Source organism: Gossypium raimondii, chromosome 10 (assembly GCF_025698545.1).
Source record: "Gossypium raimondii isolate GPD5lz chromosome 10, ASM2569854v1, whole genome shotgun sequence".
Classification (NCBI taxonomy): Eukaryota; Viridiplantae; Streptophyta; class Magnoliopsida; order Malvales; family Malvaceae; genus Gossypium; species Gossypium raimondii.
Window position 1 is genome coordinate 46357379 of NC_068574.1, and position 16294 is coordinate 46373672.

The following is a 16294-nucleotide window of genomic DNA, read 5'->3' on the forward strand; positions in this document are numbered from 1 at the left end:
CATTCACTATTCTATCCAGGTGGCTCATCGTTCCAACACTGACAACCGGAGGAACCAAAATCCTCGCCGGAGCAATCACAACCCCCACTGGAAGCTGGACAAAGGAGGAATCCAGCGCGTAACTGTCAACTACCGCCATGTGGCACTAAATCCGGCGGGCACGGAGATTGATTTGTATTTTAATATATTTGCACAAACATTTTGAATATTTTGATATTATTTGATGCAATAAAATAGAAATTTATTTAAGGTATTACTTAAAAACCCTAAACTAATTTATTAAAAATTTATAAATTTATAATTTATAATTAAATTTATAATTTATTTGACAAACCTTAACAAAAACCCTAACCCTCAACTTAAAAACCCTAAACTAATTTATTAAAAATTTATAAATTTATAAATTATAATTAAATTTTGATATTAATTGACAAACCCTAACAAAAACCCTAACCCTAACCCTAACACTTTAACTTAAAAACCCTAAACCCTTAACTTAAAAACCCTAACCCTTAACTTAAAAACCCTAACTCTAACCCTAACCCTAATATGATATAATTTAATAAATTTTACTAACACACTATAGCGTTTTTACAAAATGTTTCGATTGGTACAAAAAATATAATTTTACTAACAAAGTATTGCGTTTTTACAAAATGTTTTGATTGGTACAAAAAAATATAATTTGTTTACAATGACATTCAACTATTGCGATTTGGGCATGATCGACTTGTATGGCCCGGATTCCTACATCATCTGCACAACTTCTGTTGACTGACTGTTTCTTGGATATCCATATTGTTACGTATTCTAGTCGAGCAAGGTCGACTATTTGGTTTGCAACGCAATTCTCTATCTGGTAACAGCTTAAAAGGAACAAGAGATACGAGCGGCCACTTACGTTCATCTGGGACTGGTGGGAAAACGTGTCTCCAGACGTTGTACATGTTTTCTAATTTATACACTTCGTCCACATAGCTTATTGGATCCAGACGAAAATTCTGACAAGCTACAATAACATGAACACATGGATAACGAAGTGCATCAAACATCTCAAAGTCGCAAGTCCTGTTTCACAAGTGTACACGATATTGCCCGCCAACAACACCTTGGTGCAGTCTGTCAAACTCTGTCACGCGAAACCATAAGTTGTCTTGATCGTGACACTCTGTATGCATGGTGTTCGCTCGCTCTTTGGCCTTGTTAATTTCTTGTACTACCTTACTGCACTATACATGGCCTCCCTACATCTGGTCTGCATAACTCGCTGCTCACTTTGGAAATAGCGCCGCCAAATGAAAATATGTCTCTCGCATAACCGATGTTATCTGTAGATGGCACGTTCCTTTTAGAACATAATTTATGCATGCAGCCAGGTTTGAGGTCATATGACCATATCGTAGGCCGTCGTCGTATGCTTGTGCCCACTGTTCGAAACGTATGTTACAAAGGTAGTCCGCCCATTCTCCGTTAATTGAACGTAAAATTGTCAACATCTCGTGAAAACGGTCTTTATTTATTTCATACCCTGCCAATATAAGTTCATAGCGAATATTACATACCACTTCTTCATTTACAAATAATTCAAATTAACAAACAAAATAACACAGATAGAGACTAAATACCCATGTTGGTCACTTGTCGACGTTCGCTCTTAGATGGATATTGCCTGTAGTAGTTTGAAGCAACGGGCCTTAGGCAATATCGATGGTGTGTGTGCTACCATAAGCTTCCTTGTCGATCAAATGCAGCTAGTATACCTGTACCCCGATCTGAAATAACACAGATATCAGGTTGAGGGCACACATGCCTCCTTAACCTAGATAGAAAGAAATCTCAATCATCAGATGACTCCCCCGGTGTTATTACAAACGCAATTGGAAGAATTCCCCCATCGCCATCCTGTGCCACTGCAAGCAATAGCCGATGAGTATACCTACCAAACATAAAGGTACAGTCAATTTGTACCAGTGGCTTGCAGTATAAAAATGCGTCTCAACATTGCTTAAAGGTCCAAAACAGATGTTTGAACACTTGGCATCCACGTAGCAATCGGCCGTTGTAGTACGCATGTTCCGTTTTAAGGTCTGTGATGGCACCTGGGGCGTATCTCTCTAGCACTTTACACCACCACCATATTTTATTATATGAGGTATCCCATGTAATAGCCCGATTTTAGGCTTAGTCGGAACAGTGGTTTCGGGACCACAAATCCGACGAAAAAAAAATGTAATGGCTTGAATTTTCAGAGGTGTCGGAACGGTGATTCGAGATCACTAAATTCGACAAATGGGTAGAAAATATTATTAATTTAGTAAGTATAAGTTAAATATGAAGTTAGGAAAATTTTGAAATAGTGAATAGTGCACTAGAAATAAATATTAAAATAATTAGAATCGAAATGAGGTATCAAGACCTCGGGGATTTTCAACTGAGCCATAAATATTTTTATAAATATTTATGGAGTGTTAAAAAGTTAGTATTAAAGTTTCGTTAAGAAATTTTAAAGTTCCGATAATTAATTGAACAAAAAGGACTAAATTGTAACAAATGCAAAATTTTGGGAAATGATTAAATAGCTTAAATGATAAAAGGAAGAGGGCTTAAAAGGCAAATAGACCCAAGGTCTATTTGGGCTGGACGGCAGAGGCATGAAATCAGCAAGAAAGTAAGGAGAATTAAGGGCAAAATTGGAAAATTGCAAAATTTGCTTAATAAAGTTAGGACCCAAGTGGAATTATCTAGATTTCTCTTCATTTTTCTGAATTCTCATAAGCTAAAACACCATGGAAGGGCTTCTTCAAGCTGGTTGTTCATATTTTTACTACAAGTAAGTTCAATTCTTGACTATTTCTTGAAATTTTTGTATTTTTATGACTTTTACAACTAGGCTCACTTGTTAAATTCATTAGTTTTTGATTTTATGAAAGAAGTTGAAAGTTTATATGAATATGTGCTGAAAGTATATGATGATTTAGCATGGAATTAGAGCTTTAAATTGTACTTATGCTGATTTTATCGAAAGAATTGAATAGAAAGTGAATGTTTGGGACCTAATAGTAAAAGAGTTTTAAGATAGAGTTATATGTGGAAATTCTGAATTTCAATAGTTGTGTAACAACTTCTAATGTCTAGGTAAAGTATTAATTGAGAAAATTAGATTAATTGAGGGGTTAATTGAGAAAGGACCGAATTGTATAAACTGTGAAATTTGGGGCAAAATGGAAATCTACATTTTGCACTAAAGCAGTTTTGGACAGCAGCAGTAGTGTAACTTTGAAAAATCACAAAAAATTGTAGAGATTGAATTAGAGTATGAATAAAATATGAAATTAAATCTTATTAAGTCTAGTTTCTTATAAAAGAAACGGTGTGAGCAATGGAATTGTAAATCATGAGATATAATAGATTTTGTGAGACAAGATCAGAATGAATTCAGGTTCCCTGTTCTGACTTTGGAAAATCATTAAAATTGTACAAAATGATTATGAGTTATAATTTATATGATTATAATCCTTAATGAGTATATTTTAGAAAAACAAACGAAAACATCATCTGAATTCTGTACAATGAGATAATTAATTTTAGTGAAGAGTGGTCGAAACTGTCAGACAGCGAAACAGGGAAACTTTAAAGAATAAACTGTATTATTTGGCTCAACCAAAATTCTAAAAATTTTATGCTATGAATATATGTGAGTGTAGTTTTAGGGAAAATTAACGGATCTTAATTTGGAGCTCTGTAGCTCCAGGCAAAAATAATTTAGTGACTCTGACTCGGATAAACAACTTTGAATATACATGTTAGTGAATATTGAAATTATGGTTAATGTTGTTTAAATGTGTTATACACATTAAGGATGTGGAATGGAGAGGAGGAGGAGGAAAATTGGGAAATATATAAATGATTCGTGTATAAATGGTCATATGTTTGATTATAAGCGATAAACGATGAAATATGAATGATGCTTATTTTTGTGCATTATTGGTCATGGTTTAAGCTCATGTGTGAAAATAAAGTTTCATAGTATGTGTGTATGGTATATTTAGTATATGATTTGGCATGAAATAATACCATGAATTAACACATGTTGGTAAGCCTGATATATGAATAAATGATCAAATTGAGCGGAACGCCGGATTTGAGTACTTCTGATCAAGTGACAAAGTGATAAGTGGTAGCTTTAGCTACACTTATCTGATCAAGTGACAAGTGGAAAGTGATAAGAAATAGCTTCGGCTATACTTATCTGATCAAGTGACAAAGTGATAAGTGATAGCTTCGGCTATACTTATCTGATCAAGTGACAAAGTGATAAGTGATAGCTTCACTACACTTATCCGATCAAGTGACAGTGGAAAGTGATAAGTGATAGCTTGGCTACACTTATCCGATCAAGTGACAAGTGAAAAGTGATAAGTGATAGCTTCGCTATACTTATCGATCAAGAGACAAAGTGATAAGTGATAGCTTTAGCTACACTTATCGATCAAGAGACAAAGTGATAAGTGGCTACACTTATCGATCAAGAGACAAAGTGATAAGTGGCTACACTTATCCGATCAAGAAACAAAGTGATAGGTGGCTACACTTATCCGATCGGGACAAGTGATAAGTGATCATACGTAAGACCATAGTTATACTATGGCAAAGTGAAAGTGAAGTACTCAATTTTCCGTGACTGTTCCTAATTTGATTAAGGATGGTAAGTGACAAATGGGCCCAAAAGAATTAAAGTAAATGGATAAGTGGTAGTGTATTTATATCAGACGATGTTGTTATTCAAACTAAAGTGATATTTTCATTGCTAAATTGAGAATTTCATAAATGTGTTATTGAATGTTATAATCAATAAACATTGAGTTAAATGGTAAATACGTATTAGTTTTGAATTTGATGTCATTGAATTGTACGTGAATTAAATGGAAATTGCTAGTGATATGATTTAAATTATGAGCATGAGAAATTGCGAATTGAATGAAATGGAAATGAAGCATTAAATTGCATGAGTATGTATCGGGTCTCGCAGGCCCTAATTATTATGATTATAATATTTTGAGGATATATTGTGAAAAGTTATAGAAACATGTTAATTATTTTGAAAGTTTTAATTTTGATGAAATTTTATAACTCGGTTAAATACGTTTACAAGTGTATGTGTTTTGGTAATGCCTCGAACCCTATTCCGGTGTTGGATACGGGTAAGGGGTGTTACATCCCACCCACTATGCATCTTCTCCAATGCCTTCTGCTTAGCTATCCAAGCATTGCGATAAGAGGGCATGTACCCCATTTGGATACGAATATTGGAAATTAACACCGGCACTGAAGTCCTGGGATCTGCATTCACTATGGGCAGGATCAAGCTAGCTAACATAGCTGAATCCATCTTGGGATGATCTTGTGGAACACCTATAATGGGAGTACATTAAATAATGCAACATTACATAATAACAGTATTATTCAGAAACCGTCAATACTGTACCTATAGCACATGTATGTGGACCTTTGTACTTTTTTATCTCCCACATCCCTGTCATTTTCCTTAACGAGGAGTAGGTTTCCATAAATATGTGCCGTCTTGCATGGCATACTTCGCCTCAAACTTATCAGATTTGGATTTAACGACGTGGTAGTTAACGCCGTTTTTGATGCTATGTTGTTTCAAAGCACCAATAAAACTATCCTTGTTGGAAAACTGATTACTAACTTCAAATTCACCCAAATCTAGCCCCGAACTTGTACGATCACGCAACCGGTATGGTAGATCTGGAAACTCCAATGCATCATCTGCAAACAGATCGACATTATGCATGTGGGCTGGAGGTGAGTATGCTCTGAATCGTGGATTTTCTTCTTCATCTAAACTCCTTTTAGCATCTTCAGGTTCTGTTGGAATAGGCTTCGGTTCAAAAAATAAGCCAACTTCTGCACCCTCGGGCTCGGGCTCTCGAGGTGGATCCACTTCGGAGTCATCTTCTAACCCACCATCATCTGCAGCGTATGAGGTCCCCTCACCGGTGGATGTCGTAGGGAGTACATCATCCCTTCTTCTGGGTATTTCATAACGTCCCCAATTGGATGTAGATTGCCAATCACTAGAACTTGATGTCGTTCCCCAGTACATATTTCCAGTATCAAACATCGAGCCACTGACGTACATGTCCCATCCACCGACAGAGTGTCTTGTAGGGGATGTACATTCCACACCGCTACCAAACATGGGCTGTTCCGTGTTTTGTAACCCGCTAACCGAGTGTCGGCCAGGGGTCATGTATACATCTCGAACACCGGTCGTAAGTACATCATTTGGCGATGTAAATTGTACATATAACTCAATATAAGGTGCTCCACTAGCAAGATGAGTCTGCACCATTGCCTCCAAGCTACGATCACCTTTCATGTCGAACGAGTTATATGTCACCGGATCAACAGAAGAACAAAATCGATACGTAATAGACAGAAATTTTATTGGCGTCGTTCCGAAAATTTTACGCCTAATTCTTTTACGAAGTTCTGTCAAATCTATGTTTTGGTTAAAAACCAATTGCACCGTATTCTCCAAAAAAAAAACAACACCATTCTCGGTGTGGCAAACCTCACCATCATAGTAAATAACAACACTAATACGTTCACTCATATTTAATTTCTAACCTTCTTAGCCTCTCAAATTTTTTTTTTACTTTGTAACTTATGCAATCTGAGAACATTTTTTGCCTCATTTATAGCCTCACCCCAAACATGCTACTGTAGCAAAAGCGCGTCCACGAGGGCGCGATTTCATAAATTCTTCTGATAAAGCATCCTACTTGAAGTGTTTTTATACTATTCGCTCAGAAACGTCAACTCGAAATTATTTTTCAGGACCTACTGTAGAAAAAACGCGTCCACGTGGGCGCGATTTCAGAAATTCTTCTAATAAAGCATCCTACTTGAAGCGTTTTTTATACTATTCACTCAGAAACGTCAACTTGAAATTATTTTTTAGAACCAACTGTAGCAAAAGCGCGTCCACGTGGGCGCGATTTTAGAAATTCTTCTGATAAAGCATCCTGCTTGAAGCGTCTTTTATACTATTTGCTCAGAAACGTCAACTCGAAATTTTTTTTTAGGACCAACTGTAGCAAAAGCGCGTCCATGTGGGCGCGATTTTAGAAATTCTTCTGATAAAGCATCTTGCTTGAAGCGTTTTTTATACTATTCGCTCAAAAACGTCAACTCGAAATTATTTTTTCAGGACCAACTGTAGCAAAAGTGCGTCTATGTGGGCTCGATTTTAGAAATTCTTCTGATAAAGCATCCTATTTTGATTTTATCTTAAAAAGCCATAAACACGAAACTTAATATAATTTTTAAAAAATTATAATTATTTTAATTAAGAAACCCTAATCCCTAATCCCTTATTTGTTTAATTTTTCTCTAAAACCCTAAAAACCTTAAACCCTAACCCTAAAAACCCCAAACCTAACGTGGAGAAACTGCAAAAATGCGTCCCCAGGGGCGCGCTACGTGGCAACAAAACGCGTCCCCAGGGGCGCGCTTTGCCTACGTGGCAGCAAAGCACGTCCTCGTCAGTGCGCTTTATGTCCACGCAAGCAAAGCGCGCCCCCAGTGACGTGTTTTGCTGACACGTCCCCTGACATCGCGCTGACAGAGACGCGTTTTCAGGGAAAAGGGCCTATTTCGATAAATAATAAAATACCCGACACATTTCGGTAAATTTAAAAAAAAACGTGCTTTTTTTGGTCTTTTGCCCATTGTTTTAACTCCTAGAACCCTAAAGAATAACGTAAATGCCCTTCCAACTCTTAAATCTCTAGTGAAATTTACACTGACATTTGATATTTTATTCATTTCTATTAGTAACCTATCATTTTTTTTAAATATTAAAAGTTTAAAAAAAAGTTAAAAATTCTAAAAAAAATTAAAAGAATATATGAAAAGTTAAAATTAAATCAAAATTATAATTTTAAGCACCTAAAAAGTAAATCACCTGTTCAAAATTATTACTCTAGAGTATTTTAGTTTTCTCTTATTTTGCTTTGAAAGAGTTTTCAAATATATTTAATTTCAAATTAAATTAATTACATTGTAACAAGATTTTCATTTGACATATTTAATTTATTTTAATTTAACTCGAACAATTTCACTCGATTCAATTTGAAAAAGATTCAAATTGAATTAGGATGATAAAATAAGATCCATCAACTCGACTAACTCGAATTTTTTTACTCATTTCGATTAAAAGGTCACCGCTATTCGAGAGTATAATACATACTTTAGTCCACTTATGAATTTTCAAAACTAAAACAATTAATAAAATACCTTAAAAAACAATTAATAAAATAATTTCTTTTAAATAAAATCGTTTTAATTTTTTCTAAGTCGACCCAATAATGACGATACACGACAATCCTGTAAAATAAATTATTGGTTAGGTAACATATAAATCAATCCCTTTAAAAATCATATCATGTAAAAATAAAAAACTTTAAAATAAAAAACCATGCCATGTGTCTAGCAAAGGAGGTTAGGGGATTTTCTTGAATATATGATTTGGAATGATTTGGATGAGCGATTGAGTGCGGTACGATTCGTTTAGCTTACTTTTTGTCTCACATTACAGTATCAATACAGTATTTAATCTCATCACTACCGCTATTTTTACACTAATCGCAGATAAACGTACCACCCATCCAAACTCATAGGATAGATTTTAGATAAATCAATGTTAGTCCATTTTATTGAGAAAATTTTAAAATTTAATTCGAAAGAAGCTGTGAATTCAATTAATTTTTATAATATAATAGTATTGCAAATTTTGAGTAAAAATAATTTAATTTAAAATCGTGGAAATTTTTTATTAAATAAATCAGCGAAATCAAATCAAACAAATTCAATTAATTTGATGTTTATCTTAAATAATTTCAAATCCAATCTTTAACTTTAGTTTTTATAGTTTGAGATTATTTTATTGTTAAAATTTTAATTTTAAATCTAGGCACTTATTAGTTTGATAGGACATTTGAGTAATTTAAAATCAACACTTTGATTTAGCTTAAATGCCTTGGTTATTAACACTCGCGAATCTTTGCTCCTCGTCTGGACCTTAGTCTCTGTAAGGGACTAATTGAAACCACTCACTTCTTTCTAAAAGACACAAATCTCCTTCTCCCAAAGATAGTGTATCCGCTTAGCGGATGCTTTTGAAAGACACTCGCTTTTTAGGTACGAATACTCCTTAAGTGTGAACATCCTTTGAAGACCACTAAGCCCCATGTGAGCATAACAACCTCAATTGCCATAACAAAACACATTGTGCACGTATTCTCTAATGGCAAACCCTCTATATTAGCCTGTCATATCGCACTAGCCGACAAAAGGATCTCTCCTACAAATAACCTCTCTAGGTGAATTGACCTCCTTAACATCACTACTACCTCCTCCTCATATTCTATCTTGTTGTACACCGTATCAACAAATGGAATCATGAAAAACAAGGTTTGATTGTAACACCCCTTACCCGAGACCGTTGCCGGAGTCGAGCACGAGGCATTACCTAACTTAACTTACTAGTTTGGAGCATAAAAATTTGCTTTTTAAAAAAAAATTAATTCACTTACGTTCATTCAATATGTCCCTAAAAAGGAATCTCAAGACCCTAAATCATGCAATAGAAACAGTTCGAGTCCAAACCGGGAACATTAATAATTTTTCAAATACTAAAACAAATTAAAACAATTCATTTCATTATTCACAATAAAACTGTCCACCTGCGCAACAGTCACTAATTTAATTATAAATCAAGTTACAAAACTCGAAATTTATATCCGTAAATTTTATCTGAAACAAGACTCATATATATTCTTACTATAAAATTTTCAGAATTTTTAGTTTAACCAATTAGTACAGTTTATTCTTTAAATTCTCCCATATTTCAATATTCGACAGCTCTGACCCCTCTTCACTAAAAATTAATTATCTCATTGTACAGAATTCAGATAATATTCTTGTTTGTTTCTATTGAAAATAGACTCACTAACGAATCTATACATATAAATTATAACTCCAAATTATTTCTGTACAATTTTAATTATTTTCTAAAGTCAGAATAGGAGATTTCAAAAGCTATTTTGACACTGTCTCACTAAAATTAAAATATCTAAAATATACAACTCTTTTGCTTACTCTATTTCTTTCATGTGAAAATAGACTCATTCATATTTAATTTCATATCTCACTCAACTTCTAATTCAATTTCCACCATTTTTAGTGATTTTCAAAATCACATCAATGCTGCTGTCCAAAAACTGTTCCATTGCAAATTTTTACTCTTTTATAATTTCTTTGCATTAACTATCATTTAAGCATACACAATACCAAAGCACATTCTTATGTAGCCAATTCAATAATTAATCATTATCGAATATTTACTTGCTACTTCTTAGCCATATCATAAGAATACACACAACCTGACCAACTCCCTATACATGCCATATAAATCAAAAAGATGTTTAACAAAATCTACCAGAGTAAATCTGGATAGTGTGATCGTTGATGTAAATCCGATCCTCCGAAAATATATATATACGTCAATCTACAATAAACAATAAACACACATAAGTAAGCTTACAGAAAGCTTAGTAAGTTCATAGGCTCATAATAAAATCTTACCAAAATTTCACTAACAACATTAATAAACAAATAAAAATTCAACATTTCCGACCAACCACAATCTCAAAAAATGAATCTATCTAATCGAGCTCAATATCAGATGTCAACTTTTATTCCGACATTTAGCTTCAATTACACTTACAAATACTTGTCAAATTAAGGATCGTCTTACAGAATTGAGTACATCATTTGCCCGGTGCCACAATTTGCTTGAATATTTCACAAGGCTATAACTCAGTATGATTTTCTTCACGGAAATACCATACCTACTTTTCACAACTCATTATGGTTTTCTTTACCGAAATACCATACATACTTTTCACAACATCAGTATGGTTTTCTTCATTGAAATACCATACCTACTTTTCACAACTTAGTATGGTTTTCTTCAATGGAATACCATACCTACATTACACACTTTGCCATGGATCCACCATGGACTTATTCGTCAATTCATCACTGGTTACTGAACGTATGCACTCAATCCTACATATCCTTTAATTTGAACTAACAATATCATTTTATTCTCATTTTTACCATAATCATAATTCAACAACAATATACAGATTGATACATTATATCATTCTCACATTAACAATTAATCATAAAAGTTCAACTGTATGAACTTTCCTGGGCCAATTCGTAGAAGTTGTAAAAGTTCAGAAACTAGTTCGATACTTTCTCTTTTCTGCGTTTATCTTCGGATTCCCGATCTATAATATAAAATTTTCCATTCATTAGCATATAATTCAATACTAATTTACTTCACAATTTATGCCTTTCAATTTTCGAAATTACACTTTTACCCCCAAAATTTACAATTTTTACAATTTGGTCCCTACTCAATTAACCCTTCAATTGATCTAATTTTTCTCAATTAACACCTTATCCAACCATTTTAGACTACTATAAAGCCTTTGACATTCATAATTTCAGTACAAAACCCCAATTCCTAACTCTTTCACATTTAGGTCTTAAAAATCATTTTATGCTAAAATCACTTAATAAAATCATAACATAATGAAATTAAAACTTAAAATATATATTAATTCATCATAAAATTCCATAACTTATTCATAGTAACTTACAAAATCACCCATGGAATCAAAAACTAATGAATTCAATAGTTGGACCTAGTTGTAAAAGTCACAAAACATAAAAATTTTAAAGAAAAACCAAGAATTGAACTCACATGACATAAAAATATGAGAAAAAAACTTGTTTTCAGACCTCCTATGGCGTTTTTTCTGATAAATTATGAAGAAATCTCTAAATTTTTCACTTTTATCTTTGTTTTATATATTTAATTTGTAAAATTTCTAATTTTGCCATTGTTTTTCCTTACTTTCTTGCTGATTTTTCTTGCCCAACCGTCCAGCCCATATAATTTGGGCCTAATTGCTTTTTAAATCCCTCCTTATTAGTCACATAAGCTATTTAATTACAATTTAACAAATTTTGCACTATTTTCAATTTAGTTCTTTTTAAGTAATTGACTATCCAAAAGTTAAAATTTTCTAACGAAACTTTTATACTAACTCAATGACACTCCATAAATATTTATAAAAATATTTATGGCTTGGTTTATGAACTCGAGGTCTCGATACCTCATTTTAGACCCAATTTACCTATTAAATTCTTTTTAAATCACAAAATTCAATAAATCACAAAATTCACTAATTCAAAAATTCTTCTAAATTCACACTTGACCCATAATTATTAGTTTATTAAATTTTAAAACTCATTGGTCGGATTTAGTGATCTCGAATCACTATTTCCGACACCACTGAAAATTAGACTGTTACATTGATAATAAGCAAATTCAACATGGGGTGAAATAAAGTTTCATATGAATAATCTTAGTTTAGTCGACATTGTTATTGATGCAATAATCGGGAAGATGTGAATTTAAATGCGTATAAAATGAGTTTGAGAAAAGATTTAGGATTACACACTGATGTTGATGAAGTGTAAAATTTAGTCATGGCATTTGTAATTGTTAGCAATAGAGGGTGAGTTAATTGGCAGATTATACTTATGTCCTGCTGGGGCTTCAATATCTTAATTATAATTTATTTAAATAAATGAAAATATTTCGGTCAAGTATTGGACACGTGTTATTTTCTGTAATTTATTTATTTTATTTTAGGAAGAAAGCCCGTATCCTTCCTTATCCATCGGAAATAAATTGGGCCAACCCATTTGATTATTTCAAACACCCAAAACCCTAACAAACTTTTTCACCTTCCTTATAAAAAGCCGCCTCCACCTTTCCCCTCAAAACTCCTCGATTTTTCCATTTCACAGAAGCCAGAAAACAGCAATGGTGTCTTTGAAGCTGCAGAAGCGGCTTGCCGCTAGCGTCCTCAAGTGCGGTCGCGGCAAGGTCTGGCTCGATCCTAATGAAATCAACGAAATCTCCATGGCCAACTCCAGTATGTTTACTTTCGCCCTATTTAATTCATTTTCCACTAATAGAATCCTAATCTCTTAGTCACAATGGTGTAGTAGTTTGTAGATCCTTGCAGTTATTGTTCTTCATAGATTGGTTAGGGTTTGCTAGATTCCTCAGAAAGCTTATAGAAAGAAATGATTGATTTTAGATCTAATTCTACTTATTATTAGTTACGAGCTTGGTATTACTTTCTTCGGCTATTTATTTACGTCGAATTTCGGAGTTTAGTCCATTTCTGTTCCAATTAGTCTTAAATTGAATTGGTTGCAATTTTGGCGTTTCACCGTGTTCTCTGTCTTGCTGGGAAGCAGCTTCATGATTGTCTATTCCATGTAAATCAAGCTGTTAGCTGTTTTTTCTTCCTGGGTTTCTATTACTTTGTTTATATGATTTGGTCACTGTTTGCAGGGCAGAACGTTAGGAAACTTGTGAAGGATGGGTTCATCATCAGGAAGCCTACTAAGATTCACTCCCGCTCTCGCGCACGTAGGATGAAGGAGGCCAAGAGAAAGGGAAGACACTCTGGATATGGTATGATTAATATGCTATTTAGTAGCCTGTATTTAGCGTTTTGGATTGGTGATTGGTTTTCCTTGTTCCTTGAATTTCACTGTAAGCAAGGCATAATTCTAAAAGCTTTCAGGTAAGAGGAAGGGTACCAGGGAGGCAAGGTTGCCAACAAAGATTCTTTGGATGAGGAGAATGCGGGTACTGAGGCGATTGCTTCGTAAGTACAGGGAGTCCAAGAAGATTGACAAGCACATTTACCATGACATGTATATGAAGGTCAAGGGTAATGTGTTTAAGAACAAGCGTGTCTTGATGGAGAGTATCCACAAATCTAAGGCTGAGAAGGCGAGAGAGAAGACCATTGCTGATCAGTTTGAGGCCAAGCGTGCTAAGAACAAGGCCAGCAGGGAGAGAAAGTTGGCCAGAAGAGAGGAACGCCTTGCACAGGTAACTTAAACATTCTTCTTGATTCATACATTGATTTTGTGATGGGAAAAATAACCTTATGTCCTGAATGTTTGAAGTTTGATGTCGTGTTCACTGTGTTGTTGCTTTCCTGTTTTCCGGCATGGAAATGATCTTGCACCAAACTTTTTTCTTGATGAAAGAATTGGCAAAAACCATCCATATTTGAACTTGGCAGCTTTGACAGGCCAAGCTATATATTGATGTCTCTTACTGCTGCCGATGTTGATGTCACTTAATGCATCACCAAAAACACTGCATGATTTTCGTACCATATCTAGAAGATTGACTAGGCTTTTTTAAATACTGGTCTGGCCGGTTCAACTAGTTTAAGTGTGAACCAATCCGTCTGTTGGTTCAATCACATAAGTTAAACCTGGAAATTTATAGAACGGGCCAGAATCAACTTAGCATGATGATATCTGCTTCTTCTACTTTGTTATTTGTGATTTAATATTGATTTCTTGATGATACAGGGACCTGGTGTGAAGGCAACACCCACAGCGGCACCCCAACAAGCCGAGTAAGATGCATGATGATTTTCTTGCTCTATCTTATGTTATTCGGACTTTTTTCTTTCCTTGAAAGTGTACCTTTCAAACACTTATCCACAACAACATAACATGCAGTTATGATCTTTTAAATATATAAAAAAAACCCTCAGAATATTCATAGATTTTATCTGTGTAAACAGGGTCTAAATTTGGATTTTTTTTGATATTTGCAGGGGAGTTAAGAAGACGAAGAAGTGAATAAATAAGGAATATGGCTAGACTTCATATGTTAATGGCTTTTGTTTTCTTTATAGGAGTTTGTTTGCGAAACTCTGGTTCCATTTATGTTGACACATATAACTATAAATTAGGGAATTTTGGAAACCCGGGTGCTGTTTTATTTAATCAGGATGCTTATGATATTGAGTGTATTATTATTATTCAATTACGATGCATGTGGTATGAATTAGAAAATATAGCTCGTAAAATTTGCTTGTAAAATGTCGTATATACGCGGTTTAAGTCTTGGTGACAGTATTTACATAAGGTTGAATTCATCAAATTCACGTTATTGACTTACCAAATCAAGAATGTATAATGTTGTGGTGGTTAGCATGAATTTACAAAAATAAAATTTGAATATTTTATGAAAATAATCAATTGAATTGAATTAATTTTGGTCATTGTTTTTTTAATATATTTAATTTTATTGAGAGTTTTACTATTTTAATTGTTATTTGCTTCACAGTATATCACATTATCGTTTCCTTCTTCGGTTTATTGGATGTATATTTAATATTTGATTAATTAAAATCTAATTAATTGATAATGAAACTTTCAAATATCTTTTAATTTATATTTGATTGAAATGACATTAATTTCGTGATAGATTAATTGCACTAATTCTTTACTTGGCCCGAGTCTTTTGTGGCTTTACACCATTACGACTTTTATCTTTCAGGCAATACTTCTGGACCGTAACGCTGTAAACGCATTCTCCAAGCTTGACGCTTGTTTTTGGGAGTATACTATCTAATAGAAAAGTCCAACTCTTCCTAAATTTTTGTTTGATAAAAATATACTTTGTCAAGGTGGAAATTGCTGACAATTTGTTGCTTTGCGAGGGGTGAAGTATACAATCCCTTGTCAGCGTTCTATGTTTGAAATATCTGTAGCCTCGCCATTTCTTGCTGGGTGGATCACTCGAGTGTTTCCGCCGACCTCAAAGCTAACTGGGATACAAGTAACGGCTGCCGGTTAGAACCTGCTAGATCACTCTGCACCACCTTCCCTACCAGAGTCCCCGGGCAGCAGTCATTGGCGTGTCGCGAATCTTCGTTTCTCACCGACCACATTAATAGCCTCATTGAAAGTTTTACCACCCGTGGTAACGTATTCTAGAAATCACAAGACATTGGGTTATGCGACTTATCATGACTAGACACATTACTCATTAATTAAAAAAATTTCGAATTTCGCACTCTTTCACCGAAACCAATAATTTAGTGCGAATAAAATGTATGACACAATCCTTCTCCCAATGAACTATGAATGCGCATAAGGTGTGCAACTGGTCCTCATCTCATTTGGATAATGCAAACCATACCTTTTCCTTGCGGAAGGTCATTTTATAATCTTCCCTTTTGATTGGGGGATAATTGTTGTATATAACTTGTCAAGAGAGATTTCACCTGTC

The 16294-nt window shown here is 34.1% G+C and overlaps 1 protein-coding gene across 1 annotated transcript; it reads left to right on the forward strand.

Moving 5' to 3' along the window:
* Nucleotides 1-12921: 12921 nt before the first annotated feature.
* LOC105777632 (60S ribosomal protein L19-2) lies at nucleotides 12922-15043 on the forward strand. Its single transcript, XM_012600985.2, has 5 exons — nucleotides 12922-13109; nucleotides 13538-13660; nucleotides 13773-14086; nucleotides 14581-14627; nucleotides 14832-15043. Exons 1-5 carry the CDS (start codon nucleotides 12998-13000, stop codon nucleotides 14854-14856), a joined length of 621 nt encoding a protein of 206 aa, XP_012456439.1. The 5' UTR covers nucleotides 12922-12997; the 3' UTR covers nucleotides 14857-15043.
* The last annotated feature ends 1251 nt before the right edge of the window (nucleotides 15044-16294 follow it).